General features: G+C 39.0%; 1 protein-coding gene across 6 annotated transcripts in view; it reads right to left on the reverse strand.

Annotated features, from left to right (window-relative positions):
* Positions 1 to 16,271, reverse strand: part of AGK (acylglycerol kinase) — a 69,502-nt gene that overhangs the window by 16,301 nt on the left and 36,930 nt on the right. For all 6 annotated transcript variants that reach the window (XM_045565365.1, XM_045565367.1, XM_045565366.1 and 3 more), the window contains 3 exons: positions 14,953 to 15,047; positions 11,780 to 11,849; positions 3,154 to 3,233 (listed from right to left, as the gene is read on the reverse strand). In XM_045565365.1, the coding sequence (XP_045421321.1) occupies positions 3,154 to 3,233; positions 11,780 to 11,849; positions 14,953 to 15,047 (245 nt within the window). The remainder of the gene's footprint in view (positions 1 to 3,153; positions 3,234 to 11,779; positions 11,850 to 14,952; positions 15,048 to 16,271) is intronic.

Consider the following 16,271-nt stretch of genomic DNA (forward strand, 5'->3'; position numbering starts at 1 on the left):
ATGAGTGGCTGCTCTGGAAGCTAGCGGATTGTGGCTTCGCATAAAAGAATATTACAGTAAATTTTTAATCTGCATTTCAATGCCTTGTCAAACAGTATGCAATTAGTTATACAGTGGAAAGATTCTTGCAATTTACAAGAGATCTATAACCAGAGTCTCCTTGAGTACCTAAATTCACAAGTATCAGTATAACATATCCTTTAAACCACAGAATATAGTTCAGTATACAGCTGTCCCTCAGTATCATTGGAGCATTGGTTCCAGGACCCCTGAGGAAACCAAAATCTCTGGATGCCCAAGTCCCTGATGTAAGATGGTGTAGTATTTTCATATAACCTATGCACATTCTCCTGTATACTTATAACACCTAATGCAATGCTCACACACCACTTCATTCTCGTGGATTCAGTGCAGTACTCAGCATGCAGCAACTTTTAAGTTTTGCTTTTTGGAACTTGGTGGAATTTTTTTTTCCCAAATATTTTCTATCTGCAGTTGGTTGAATCCATGGATGTGGAGCCCATGGATATGAACGGGCCAGTGTACACTGAAAAGAGCAATGAATAGAGGATGATAAAGCCACACTGCCGTGCAGATACTGCGTGATCTGACGTGTCACTCACAAGCTACCTGACTAGCTAGTATGCACCATGTCCTCTCACACACACAAAGGCACACACATAGGCAATTAAAATTTGTAAACCAGCATAATCTCACGTTACTCATGTTATACAGCTTTAAAATGGCAAATGATAAATCTGGGAATAAAGAGGATCTATTGCATATTGATGAGTATATAAAAGCTACTGGACAGAGAAGGATGCCTAATTGGAATTAGAAAGTGGCATAAAGTAGATTCCTCTCTTACAACTTATCTCTGTTACCAAATCACCCATCTTAACAGCTCTTTATTGATTCTGATCAATATGCATTTATTTAGCACCTACTATGTATATGGAAGAAACAGAAGAAATATAGAGTATAAAATTTTGGCCTTGGGGAGTTTATGATTTGAGAAAATAAGGCCCAGATAAGTAATATAAAACAATGGTTGACTATGGGCAAGGTATAAACTGATCACTATTTATTGGTAGGAGGAGTCAAGAAAGGACAAAAAATCATTAAGGGCCTAAAATCATTGGAGCAGCCATGCGTATGTTAATAAAATGAATGGCACCGAATAAAGTGAGGGTATGGAACTTCAAAAGATGGGTTGGCCTTAGATACATGAAAGAGAAGGAAACCATTCTAGGCGAGAGGAGGAGCAAGGCTATGGGAAACAGCAAGAATAACAGCCAGAGAAAAGGGGAAAAGCTTAAAAGTAAAGAGGCATAATTACATAATATGGGATGACGACAGAGTAAGCTGGGCCTGGAATACCAGAATAAGGAGTTTAGATATAATCCAGTGGGCAGTGCGGAACCATTCTAAATTATTGTTCAGGGTAATATTGTGATACTACAAATGAGGGCCTTGATCATCTGATTTTTTTGGTGTTACCATTTTTTAAGTTTATAGTTTGCTTCTTTTCCCGGTTAGCCAAGAAGAAAAATATTCCAACTCAGGTAGTTTATTTCTAAATTGTCAGCAGTTCTCTTCATCTCTACCAATAGTAAGTTTTGACACTATGCTTATAGTCTTCCTGTAGCCAGCCTGGAAATACCTACTGTTTCTTCCTTAACACAAAGAGCAACTCAGTGGACAGTCCTAGCTAAAGTGTTACATGATAACAATCAGAATTTTTAAATTCGTTATTCAGAAACCAATCGAAATACAGGGCAAGTATGAGAGATATTCCCAAAAGGGCTGACTTGTGTTTGTGCTTAATTATTGATTAACACATTTTAGAAAACAATTTGTTCTCACCAGACTTTTTAGGAGGAAACTAAGCAATTCCTCTTAGTGAGCTTCTGGGATTTGAGACTACAGATCAAACATAGGGCAATTTGTGGAATCAACATAATCATGGCATACTTGCAAATAAAAAGATGTGAAATATTTAAGAATGCAGTGTGTAATATAACACAGTAATATCTCTCTTTTGACATTCCATTGTCAGGAACTTCATTAGCAAGAATAAAGTGAAACTGAGAGAAATTTCTGTAAAGAAAGTATGGTGGGTTGGCCCATGAAGTAAAAGAGGGGTTTCTTGATGAAAGCCATGTGTGAGATCAATCATAATTCACGTAATCTCTACTAAAACTGTAAGCGCTCAGCAGTTTTAAGAAAAGGCAAAGAAAAAACCCCCACCCACCAGGCATGAAGTGAACCTCACACAGGGTCTCCATCAGTCCTCCTCAGCAAGCCCGTGCCTACGCGCCGCCTTTCCACAGCAAATGGAACGTGACACACCCTCTCTCCAAACCTAGAGTTTCATTTCACACAATGCACTCTCCAAAAATAAGTCCATTCCCATGAAAAACCAGTGCTGGCCCTCTAATCAGCTCCAACAGGCCTGTTTCTCCCATCTCACAACACAGCCAGGTGTCACCTTTCTTCCTTTTCTAAGAGAGGCTGCCTGTGGTCTCTCAATCTGCAAGGTCTTTAAAAAAAAAAAAAAAAAAAAAGGCCTCTGAGGGGACTTGTTCAGCCAGGGCTGTAACAGCTCCATGGACTGGGGCTTAGGCAGTCCCTTCTGCTTGGTACCCAGCTAAGCCCGCGGCAGGATGATAGGCAATCCAGTTCTCTCTCTCTTTTTTAAGAGACAGGGTCTTGCTCTGTCACCCAGGCTGGAGTACAGTGGCACAATTATAGCTCACTGCAGCCTTGAACTCCTGGGCTCAAGTGATCCTTCTGCCTCAGCTTCCCGAGTATCTGGGACGACAGGCACGCACCACTATGCCCTGCTGGCAATCCAGTTCTCCCTGTAGTCTAGCCTGAGCCTAAGCTATGCTAAATATTATGTCTAAAAATAGAGACATACCCTTCTAGCAGCTACCCAAGCTAGTGTCGAGGGAACTGGAACTTTTCCCGACCTTTCTGCATGCAGGATACAAACCTCTACTTGATTGTTCCTATCTCCATTATTCATACATAATTCAACCTCCAGGCCCATCAAATTTATTCCCAGAAGATCAATGTAAGTTGAAACCTCAAGGTAGGGACAGAATAAGACTTAAAAAATCATCACACATCAGTGTAATAATCCTTTACTTGCTAACTTTGACGCCAGCATCTCTGAAGGATCCCCATCGAAGGCCGGTCATTGCAAACACAGGTTGTTCCTTTTCACCCTGGAAGTTAAATACACTTAATTAAATTCATGATTACAATAACTTGGAATTCTGTACATGTAAGTACACAGCAAATGTTCATGGCCTACTTTTCATCAAACCAAAAATTTAAAATGTTCAAACTTAAAAGAAATTAACTCTGTAAGTGCTTGGTAAAAGTACTTGAATAAACCATACTGTAAAATTAAACTAATTTTTACATACTAGAGCTCATGAATCTGCTGGCAAGGGAACATATTATCATACTTCAGACTGTAAAGTGAGGAGTACCTAACTATGCTGGGTCCTGGACCAATCAGTAGTCAGGTCAGCCAGAATTTCTTCTGTCTCATATACTTGTCCAAGGCAAAGATAATTTAAGTCTGTGTTCCCTTTATAGAGTCAAGAGCTCTCAAGTAAGATCTGGTACTCCAGAATGTTTCACCTGAATATCTGAAAATGCAGTGAAATATTTGCCACAACAAGTCGAAATGAAAAGTGATTCATTTTAGTCCCATGCTTTATGGCCGAATATTATATATTACAATCAGCGAGTTTCTAATAAATCAGTGCATGATGCAATGTATAGAACAAATATACAATAGAGCCAATGCCCCTAAGAGTTTGTACTCTACAATGTAACTTCCCTAAAAATTACAAATAATGTATGTACCAGGATTCTGAATGGGATTTTTCCTGTTGCTCAGAAGTACAGTTAAAGCCCAAGAACTGAAAACTGATAGGCACGAAGTACCCTCACGTTCTAAAGACAGCCGCCAAATGCTAGACACAATGCCACAATCACCCCATCACAGCCGGCATAAGCAGATTAAGAAGTGGAGGAGAACCGACAGCACCAGAAGTTTCTGGCCTAGAGAGAGCATGCAGTGTCTTTTCCTCAGGGGAGGGAGTGCTTCCCCCGAACCCCGCCTTCACGATCCTGTTCGAAACCAAGTGGGGAATGTCTAGGAGGATCACACACGAGCAGGAGAAGCCTGCAAGACAAAGGCGCTGGCCTGTGCTCTTCTTTTATTGCTTATCTGCTCATGCAGTAGGTTTGCTTTTCTGCTCTCTGTACCTGCTTCAACAGGGAAAAGGGAATTAAAGAGAGAGATAGCAGAGAGAAAAGAGGTGAAGGTGAGGCCTCTTGCTGGCTGGCACAGCAAGGACATATTGTTCTCCTGGGTGCCAAGTAGATACTGTGGAAAATATTAATAGTAGGGCTTTGAGTCATCTTGACAGTAGCCATCTAACCGCCTGGCCTAGGGCCATGGTGCTCAAGCAGTAAGAGGCCATGGAGGGTCCCAAGCCTGGGAGCTGAGGGAAGGAGCTGAAAGAGGTGGTGCTAGAACACATCTCCAACATCAGAAAACCAGGTCCTGGGGAGGCACTGCAACAACTCTAGCATGAACCAACTGGACAGCCAGTACCGGGGCATCAGCAACCAAGAGGGAACTAGAACGCTAGCTGTAAGTAAAAAGATTTTCTCTAGTCCTTCCTCTATGCACCAATAATAGAGGAGCTTGAAACAGTGGGAAGAAGGGAGAGTGGGATGAAAACACAGATACCCCAACGATGTTGCAGGGAGGGGGGAATACTAATTAAAATACGAAGGTGAGGGAAAACATCACTGATACAATGACATCTGAACAGAGACCTGAAGGACACGAGCAATCTAAATAAGGCTAGAGAGGTGACAGGGACCAGATTGTGTTTGGCCTTGAAGGCCTTTAAATGCCTCTGGCTTCTATTCAGAGATGGGAAGTTGCTGCAGGGCTCTGGGCAGAGCAGGGATGTGCTCTAACTCCTGGCCACACACTGGGTGTTGTGTTAGAAATGACGCGTACGCAGGCAAGGCAGAAGGAATGATAAGAGTTAGAGGACTCCCGTAATAGTCCACCAAATGGTGAAGGTGGCTAGGGCAGGTAATAGCAGAAGCAAGAAGAAATGCTTGATTCTGGGTATTATTTTGAAGACAGAACCAACATGGTTTCTTGCCTGACTGAAACTGGGGAGTCAAAGATGACTCTAGCATTTTTGGATATAATAAGAGATGATTTTATCAAAGCATAAATGATTATTTAAAGACTGTATTATTTCCTAGTAATGTTACATGCTGATCACTAAAGATTTATAATGTGCACAGTAACTTAGAACTATGGTTTTGAGGTGAGAATCCTCACATGATACCTAAGTGATCGCAGGCAAGTTGCTTAACTTCTGAACACTGGCTTCCACCTCTGAAAACAAGGTCATCTTTTGCTTGCTATTAAAGCAAACTTCTCCACATGCTCTCCTGTGAGTGTAAAGGGGTTATCACCACTGTATCCTCACCTGCTAGCACAGTGAGTGGCAAAAGCAAATAAATAAGTTTATAATAAATAAAATCAAATTAATAAAATTTAAAAATTACTATTTTTAATCATAAAATGAAGTGACAGTATAACCTGGTAAAGCATTTATGTGAATCAAAAGTATCTCTACTCTCACTATAATTCCACAACAGTAACCTCTCAAGTGTGTGAAGATAGATATGTTTTTACTCATTCACCTGATAAATATTGAACCCCAACTCTGAGCCAAGCATCATGCTGAGGGACGAGAACACACTGGTGAGCAAACTAACACACTCCCTGCCTCAAAATGCTCCCGATTGTTCTTTAGCCTTATACTCTCCAAGCTAAATGTCTAGTCCTTTGTCCTCCATGATTTCACAGCCTCATTATCTTGTTTACCAACCCTCACTACTGCTCCACACTGTCCCTCTTAATTCTCCCACCTAGAACTGAAATGTTGAATCTACATATGTCTAAATTAAGTCCCACTTTACATTTACCTTAACAAAACCACTAAGGAAAAGTAACAGTGTGGTAAGTTTTTATACACCAGGCTTCCAACTTATATTAAGCTAATCATTCTTTTGTTATGGAATTACCATTAACATGTATTGAGTAATAAGGACCAGAGATAAAACATGTCTGCCCTCAAGGAGCTCAAAGTATAGTGGGGAGCATACATACTCAGACACAAATAATAACACAATGTAGGAGATTCAAATTACAGGGCTCTGTAGAGGGCATGCTGAAAGCAGGTACAACTGCATACCGGGTGGAGGGGCAAAGATGGATGGTCAGGGAAAATACAACATAAATTTTAAAACAAAACATAAATTTAATTAATTTTTATTAATGTTAAATTTAATTGACAAATCATATTTGTATACATTTATGGGGTGCAATGTGATTTGATGTGTGCATACAATGCAGAATGATTTAATCGAGCTGATTAACATATCCATCACCTCATTTACTTAGCCTCTTTTGGAGTGAGACATTTGAAACTTACTCTCCTGGTTATTTTGAAATATACATTATTATCAACTACAGTCACCCAGCCGTGCAGTAGATCTTAAAACTTATTCCTCCTGTCTAACTTCAACTTTGAACCATTTGACTAACATTTAAAACAGAAGTTACCTAGATCGGGGGAGGCTGGAAAGGACTGGAGAGAAAGAAGAGACAGAGAAGCAAGTGCATTCCAGTCTAGTCGCAGAGAAACCGCACTCTGTGGGTTTGCTCTGTCTGCAGCATTTCCCCAAATGTTTCATAATATGCTAACAAGTGTGACATCTAATAGTGCTGCTGCTGCTGATGATGACAGAAGATTCCATGGTGAAATAAGTTGAAAAATACCAAACTTACTTGGTTTAAGACAAGTTATGTTACTGCAGTTCTTAGAGTCTTTAATGTTAATGTACATGATAAATTTCCAAAAGAGGAAATGCAACATACAGTTTTCCTGAGTTGTTAACTGTGCGACTCTTCTGTGGGAGGATGTTTTTGCATAAATAATATTCCTTGGAAAATGCTGTTCCAAAGCATGTAGAGGAGGCAAGAAATGCTGAGGTAAGTACTCAAGACTTGCTGACTGGTGCTCTAAAACTAAATTCTTCACTGAGGGGAAGAATTTTAGGAATATTCTGTTACAATTAACTGAAAAGCCCTGCAAACTCCAAGTTCCACTGGTGTGGAGTGCTAAGTCCTAAGCAAGGGGTGAGAATGGCTCTGGGCAATAGGAAATGAGTCACCAAGGCATACATACTATGTGTGAGCAGTTCCGAAGAGCCCAGTGAATAGCTACACGGGCATAGAGCTGGAATCAGAAGAGGCCTGAGGGTCAGTCATGGAGAGACTAGTCCCTGTTGAGGTACACATGAGCACAGTAAAAAGAAGCAAGGTCAGAAGGACAGGGTAGAAACCAACAAAGTACCACTGTATCTTAGCCCACTGACAGCCTGGGCAGGGAGTCAGATTATGGATGGATAGGTCAGCAAACAAAAACAAAAAGGGAAGGCAAACACACAGCCAGATCTTAACAGCCAAGGAGATATGCTGCCCAAATTCACACACTCCCCTGGAAAGAGTAAATCCCTGAGAGAAAACGGCCTCATAGTTTGCAGAAGAAAATAATTAGGGGAGCTGGTTGGAATAAAGGCTTAAGGAACATTGAAAAGAAACCAATTCTTGTCAACTAGATAGGTGTCTAATCTAAGAATTTTAGGGATCCTAGATTAAAAGAAATAGCCAAGGTAGAAGGAAACCTCTGAAGAAGTGCTGAAGCCTTTCCAAGCATCATCTTAAGAGAAAGATCAGAGCCAGGATCTAAAAAAAAGAGTCCATGTAATTAGCCAGGAATGACAGGGAAAAACGAAAGATTCTGACTCCTCATCACCTCCCCTATACATGCTATTTAGTTCTGGGTTGGCAGGGTCTAAAAGAGTCCACTTGAGAAAAACAAAAAGAAAAAACTACAAAAAATTCCACAAATCTTTCCAGTAGTTACTTTAAAGTCAAGTACTAGGCATTACAGATGTTTATATGGGACAAACTGCCCTTTAAAAATCATAGAATTGTGCCAAGTATGATACCACCTGGACAAAGCAGTGAAATGGAAAAAGCAATGGACCATGAGAAAGAAAATCTGGATTCTAGTTCCACCAGCACAACCAGTCACGTAATCAAACAACTTTTTAATCTGTCAAATGAGGATACATCTTGACTTCCTCACCAACTTAGAGGTGCAAATGAGATGTAAGCACACACTAAACCATGTAAAAAACTAAATATAAGGCATCATTATAGTTTCTAGGGATTTTCTTTTATCTTTGGAGAATCTTCAGTCATATCTTTAATGGGGTGTGGTTGTTCTTTAAAAGAAGAAAAATTTGGTTATCAGACTTTATCTACAACGCTTATGGTATTAGGCTTTGTCTCTAATGCTTTTCCCCATATTCTGAAAGCAATTTGCAAAACTAAGGAAAAAGAAGATGAATTCAGTTTGGCTGGGTTCCTCAGAAACCAGAGTTGTACCATGTTTTCTAGGAACCGATTTTAAAAGTTTTCTGTTCTTGGGCTGTCATTAATATATAGAGCCTGTAGGACATTTGATACTGGTTTCATCACTTCACAAAATCAGTATATTTGAAAGAAAAGGATAAAAGAGACAAATGGCATTTAAATACAAGCACAGCATTAATTTCCAGTTAAATTGTAATTATTCTGGAATGTGTTACTTCTAATACATATACCTGGCCGGGCATGGTGGTCACGCCTGTAATCCTAGCATTCTGGGAGGCTGAGGCAGGAGGATCGCTTGAAGTCAGGAGTTCGAGACCAGCCTGAGCAAGAGCGAGACCCCATCTCTACCAAAAATAGAAAGAAATGATCTGGACAGCTAAAAATATATATAGAAAAAAATTAGCCGGGCATGGTGGCACATGCCTGTAGTCCCAGCTACTTGGGAGAGGCTGAGGCAGAAAGATTGCTTAAACCCAGGAATTTGAGGTTGCTGTGAGCTAGGCTGATGCCATGGCACTCTAGCCTGGGCAACAGAGCAAGACTCTGTCTCAAAAAAAAAAAAAAAAACCAAACAAAAAAACAAACAAACAAAGAAAGTATCTGGACAACTAAAAATATATAGAAAACATTAGCCGGGCATGGTGGCTCATGCCTGTGGTCCCAGCGACTCGGGAGGCTGAGGCAGAAGGATTGCTTAAGCCCAGGAGTTTTTGGTTGCTGTGAGCTAGGCTGACGCCACAGCATTCTAGCCAGGGCAAAAGAGCGAGACTCTGTCTCCAAAAAAAAAAAAAAAAAAATATATCCTGACTCATCTCCTACTGTAATAACAATATTTTAAATAATATCTTCATAGATACCAATCTGTAGTACTTTTCTTAGGCTAGAATTTCTTTCAGCATAGCCCTTCCATTTGTGAAAACAATTTAGCTTTATTATATGCTAGAAAATCAATGGCAATTTAAATCACTTTGATCATGACCAATGAGGTCATGGCGGAGAATCCAGATATCAATGCATGAAGAAGAAAGTAAAAATAAAAGGCTGCAAGCTCATGGGTTCACCAACTGTAAATATGCACAGAGCAAACTCTATATAACTAGTAGTGACTTTTTAGGATTAAAGTATGGAATCATGACACAGTTTGAACTCTTCTTTCACAAAGAGCAGGAAACATGAATGACTATAAAATGTCCATCCTAAATGTAGCTATTCTAAGTCCAAATGTGAGTGAAGTACACAGGAGTCACTATTTATATTTAACTTAATGGCTCTGCCTTCTTAGGAATTTGCCCTTTCCAGGAAGAAAAAAAAAAGAGTTTATTTTATATGACGGAATAGCTACTTAACTACTGTCCAAGTGAGAATATCTGTTTTTTAGGAATTAATTCTTTTTTAAGAGAGAAGCCTGATCAACAATTGAGAATGGCCATTGGCAGATGGGGAGCTGAGATGGCCGACTACAAACATCACTTGTCAGATCGTACTGGCTGGAAGGTAGAAAATTGGACTAAGAAGAGCAGAGAGCAGTTGCAGCTCAGGTGTGGATTATTGGGAGAGACAACAGAGACATCTGGGGACCCCACTGAGAAAACTGTGAGCTGAGAAAGAAGATGACAGAGAGAAGACAGCAGTGCAGACCAAACCCAGAGAGCTCAGAGCCCAGTGAAAGGGTAAGGGGTTGCCCCTCCCCCACCTGGTGCCTTCCATGAACAGCGGGACACAAAATACATTGGAACACCCTCCCCCGAGCCCACGCATGGCAGCTAAATAGGAATAGCGGGTGAACCAGGAAACCCAAGGAGTTTGGGTGTTCAAAAGGGACACCCCACAAGAAAGTGCCACGAGAGACCAGTGCCGGATTTCTTACACCTAGAAACTTCCTTTCCCACATGTCCTCCATTCATGGCATCAGAGAAAGTAATTTTACCTTGAGCTGGCTGGTAGCCACAGCCCCTCCCCCCATTGCAACCACAAGAGTACTCTGAATGGAGAAGCTCACAAAGGGCTGGTTCTCTACGCAGGTGCACATTCCCAGCTGAGCCCACAGTGGAGAGAGAGCGGGGCCACCAAAATTTGCGGGTGGGACGGATCAGGCGTCCCCTGGACAGGAGAGTGGTGCAGGGAGACGCAGAGAATAGGTCTTGGGACCCGGACTGGAGTGGCGAGAAAGCACTCGTGGACATGTTGTGGCCGGTTTTGATTTTCTATCCAGACCACTAAAACTTTCTCCATATCAGCAATAAGGCTATTTCTTATCATTCATGTATTCACTGGAGTAGCACACTTTTAATTTCCTTCAAGTACTTTTCTTTGCATTCACAACTTGGCTAACTGTTTGGTACAAGAGGCCTAGCTTTGGCCTGTCTCAACTTTCAACATGCCTTCCTCATTAAGCATAATCATTTCTAGCTTTTGATTTAAAGTGAAAGATACGTGACTCTTCCTTTCACTTGAAACAGAGGCCACTGTAGGGTTATTAATTGGCCTAATTTCAGTATTGTTGTGTCTCAGGGAATAGGGAGGCCCAAGGAGGAGGAGAGAGGTGGAAGAACAGCCAGTCAGAGGAACAGTCAGAATACACATTTATCAATTAAGTTTGCCAACTTACATGGGTGCAGTTCGTGGTGCCCCCAAACAATTACAATAGTAACATCAAAGACCACTGATCACAGATCACAACAGAAGATATAATAATAATGAAAAAGTTTGAAATATTGCAAGAGTTACCAAAATGTGACACAGAGCCACAGAGTGAGCACACGCTGTTGAGCAAAAGGCACCAATGGACTTGCTTGGTGCAGCATTGCCACAAACCTTTAATTTGTAAAAAACAATGTCTATGAAGTGCAATAAAGTGAAGCACGATAAAATGAGGTATGCCTGTGTAACAAAGAAGAGGTAAGGTCTAAAACTGATAAATCAAAAACTAGCATCATATGCTTAACACTACTGAACTGTATACTTAATGATTACAATAGTACATATTATGTATGTTTTATAATTTTTTAAAAGTAGGATCACAGACATGTTAATTAGTAATAACAACTAGAATTAACAGGTAAAAATATTTTTCTCTGGGGAGTAATACTTGGGAAGGGAAGAGGGACTGTTTTCATCATAATCTCATTTGAATTGCTACATTTTATTTTTTAAACACAGATGTGTGTATTACTTTGATGATGTTTTCAAAATCTGAAGAAAATATTTTACCTTGATCTGCAAGACATCAAGTGGAACAGTCTCTCCTTTCACAATGGCAAGTGTAGCATCTGTAATATGTCTAAAAGAGAAGGAGAAGGAAATGATCATGCTGTAAAAAATAAGCAACACCCCCTTCCCACCTCTGCCCCCCCTCTCCCCTGCCCAGAGTACTAATAGTTGGGTCAGGAAAAAGACATAGTGTTTTAAAACTGTCCAAGAAAGCAGAACAAAGGAGTGTAAAAGAATTACTGATACAAATATAGTGGAAGACTCTGATATAGACTCAAAAAGGTGGCTTTGGTAAAGAGCAGTTTATACAAGGCACCAATCATTTATTTAACATTTATTGCATCTCTACATTGTGCCTGACTCCTATTTACCACTGAAGTATACAACACTGAAATAATATAACTATTTTTTATTAATTGTGGGAAATTCAGTCACTTCAGAAAACAGTATTTCCTTTCAGTCTAACAGAAGAGTAACTAAAGGACAGGACTTATAGTAGTTGTCTTAGCAAAATATAATCCAGAACCCACGGCATATTTAGCTTATTTTCTAGGATTACTAGGACGTACTTCATTTTAATTGCTGATGTCTTGTTTGAAGACCTGAGACTGTTCTTACCTACATTCTGATAGTCATTTGAAAAATCTATAGGTAAAAAAAAGTATTCATCCAAAGGCACGGACTATTGACATGCATCAGGGCATGTGAAACTATGCCAGGCTTAGAAGCAGTTCTGGAGCTTCAATTTTATTAGGTCTAACATTAGACACACATGAATATACAACAGATAGTCAAAAAAAGAAATATTAAATCAACTAGTGGCTAAACAACAAGATATGTGTTCTTGGAGCAGAAAGAATGAGTGGACCCACATCAGACAGCCTCCCTGCCCTTCCTGGAACTCATCTGCGGCACAACTTGAGATACTTTCAAATCCCAAAAATATATACATGAACTCAAATTCTTGGACTAAATGCTGGGTTCACTAGTAAGCAAGTTGAAACTATTATTCTCTCTCATATTTCTCTCTCAACACATTTTTATCCTTTTTTCCCTCCAATACAGATGCTACCTGGGAAGTAGGTAACATTTTAGAATTTGAGATTCAGTTTAGGAGAAAGCAAGTAGCACACTCACAAGTTTAGATTAATTTGTATGAATATCTTAGTTCTGAAGGAAGCTATTAGAAAGGCTCCTAAAAGCACCGTACTTATTCTGAACAGTACTTAGCACGTTGAGAGGTTTAGTAAGTGCCTTTGAGAGACTGACCTTAAATAAAAAAGAAAAAACTATTACAACTCGGAAAGCCTTTTTATATTAAATTTTTTTTTTCTAAATCGCTTGGCAGAAGACAGCTAAAATGCAACCTTAAATTTATCATTCTCCAGCCAGTAACTGAAAGTTCTAAATAAAGCTGCACAGTAGCATGGAACAGCACTTCAGAATTATTTACCTGCAACATTCCAAATTCAAGATTATTGTTTCTTCCATAGTAATTATGGTACAACAAATCTTGACAGCAGTGTCAAAAGCAAAGCCTTGTTCTTTTCAAATAGCCTTAGGCACTGGCTATGTTAAGAGGCCTACAAAATCCTGAACCTAGGACAGACTTACTTGATTACCTAAGAGCCCTGGGGCATGCTTATAAATTAAATTTTATAAATTTTTAGGTTATAAATAGAAACAGCAACAACAGTTAAACTACAGAGGAAAATCATGTCCCCTAAAACTGAAGGCTTTCTCTGACCCTCAGGGTTGCCACACTCTGTGTTAAATTAGCTTTCGGACAGGCAAGGGGTTCTCCAAGGAAAATGGTCTATGCCTGTATTACTGACGTGCCATTTGGAATATTGGCTAAAGCAGCTCAAATAATCTAAACTGATGTAAGGGGAAAAGAAGCCCTCTAATGTAACCAAGACCCAAACTAGATAGGATTTGTCTTGGAGAAGCAAAAATGTGAGTAATTCACTATCATTATCTATTGCCCCTTAGAAACTCTAAACTGGGAATAAAAAAGCATGGCCAATTGAAATGGCCTCCCCTATTTCTGAGGCCTCAGGATGGTTGATGAATAGCTGAATGATCCCCATTATGTTAAGGTTTGAAGCATGACAGATGTTTGAATGAAGGTCTGATATATATCCATGTGCATGCCTAGTGTTTTGATATGTGGAACAAGGCTCTTATAAAAATAAAAAATTATTAAAAGACATAACAGTTGACTCCTAAAATTATAACAGCAAAAATAAATCCACAAAAACCAGCCTAATCAAAGAATTCCAAAGCAGGAAAAAAAATCTTTAACCAAAACAGAAAATCATCTATTATTATCGATTCTAGAATGTTATAACTGGAAAAGTCATAAGAAAATTTTAATTAATTCATTCAGCAAATATTTATTTATTGACTTCCTCCAATGTGTCACAAAGCTTACAATTAGACAACTGATCTCTCAGATACCTCTCCATTTATTTAGGTCTTCTTGACAATATTTGTTCAAGATAATATTATTAATCATTATCAAAGCCAGGACTCAAATTCAAGATTCTTGTCTTCTTGAAAGAGTAGAGCTTTGTTTACATAGTGCTTTCAAGAAAAAAAGAACAATAACAACAACAATTTGCCTGACTTCTGAAGACACTGTTAGACTCACAGCAATTTAATTCAGATGTCAGGGCTACACTGCCTACCACTTTAGGCAATCTCAAAAGGATGTGACTACATTTAGTTGTTTTAGCTATTTATATTATCAAGATAATGAAGCCAAGGCTACTGGTTCAGTCTTCAAAAGGGACTTGATATCTGTCATCATGTATACTTAAAGCAAACAAATGACCAGTGCAAATCTGTCTTTGCTAAAGAATCTTACAAGGTAAAAGCACAAAAACAGTTTGGGTCAACGATACTACCTTCATAACTGACAAAAGGACATCAAGTATTCTCTTCCATACCTGACCTGGAAAGTGATATTAGATTATCAGAGTCCCACAAACCACAAACCTTGGGAAACTTCCCAAGGAACTGAAAGGTTGAACTCTGATCTAGGTCCTCCTATTAAGTATTTGACTTTTTAGGCTATCAAAACTAAAAAGAAAAATTATATCATACATGTAAATTTTTCATCCCCAGTCTCGCCCACCCACAAATGCTAACACCGCACGTTGACAACCTACTGGACTTGGTTTCCACTTTTGGCAAAGAGGGTATGACTCAAGCTACTGGTCTGTCCCAGTGGGATAAATCCAATGGGAATCTTACTGAAGGTAGCCTGGGGGGAAAAAAAGAAGAAAGTTTTATTGTTATGGTCAGAAAATCAAGCTTAACAGAGAGGTACAGGTGTGTCCAGTATGACAAAGTAAATGACCTTGAATCTGCCTCCCAATCTCCTTTCCCACATTCCCTAGACCAGCTATAAAAAAACTAAGGGAGCAGTTTCTAAAATGAAGCAGTCAATAAAAACAAAATGACTTAGAAATGGGAAGAAATATTTGAGTACTCATTAATTGCAACTGTTTGAAAGAAATTTGGTTAAGATACCGAGGGTCTTGAAGACATTAGAGCAGTGCACTAGTGCAACAAAGACTGTATTATGTTGTCACACTTTGAAAAAGTTGCAGATAAAATTCAACTAAAAATGTCTACCATTTGTACAGTGACAAATGACACATGAAGGTGCCTTATAAACTATCTCAAGGAAAAAAAGAATAAGCAAGTTCAGGCAATGGCATAGCAGTTGATTTAATTAAATGCCACAAATACAATAGATACTATGAGGTTCCTAAAGATTATTTTGAGCACAATCTACTATTAACAAAGGGACTGAGAAGGATCTTCTTTTTGTTGTTGTAACTTATGAAATATTTTAAACTAGTATAGAAAAGTGCATAAAAATAATGTTACAGACACCCATGTACCCACAACCCAGATTTAACAAATGTTAACCTTTGTCATTTTGCTTCAGATGTTTTAAGAAATAAAATGATAAAGATACAAAGTCCCTTCTAATTCTATTCTTCCCTTTCCCTTCCCAGAAGAAACCCTTATCCGAAGTTGGTGTGATTCCTTTCCATCAACATGATTATTCTTATAGTACATATTTAGGCATCCATTAGCAATATGGAGTATTGTTTTCTGAATTGTAAAACTTTATAGAAATGCATAACATACTTTGGCAACCTGCCTTTTATATTCAGTACTTTTGAGATATTTTGTAGATATTTATAGATCTATTTCATTCATTTTAACTGCTGCATAGCTCCCACTATATGAATATATCACAATTTATTTAGGAAGGAATTCTTTGAAGAAAAGATTCCATGGGAAAATTTTATATTTTCCACAACTGTTGGTCAAAGCTATTGGATTCCCTTGATTACCAAACCATAGAGGTCCACCATGGGTAAATAAATGTGTTCTATGACACAGGCAGGACTATTTTCTTTTCTAAAATCCAAGGAAGTGTAACTTGTGCCCATTTTAAAATACAAAGTGG

Source organism: Lemur catta, chromosome 11, assembly GCF_020740605.2.
Source record: "Lemur catta isolate mLemCat1 chromosome 11, mLemCat1.pri, whole genome shotgun sequence".
In the NCBI taxonomy this organism is placed as follows: Eukaryota; Metazoa; Chordata; class Mammalia; order Primates; family Lemuridae; genus Lemur; species Lemur catta.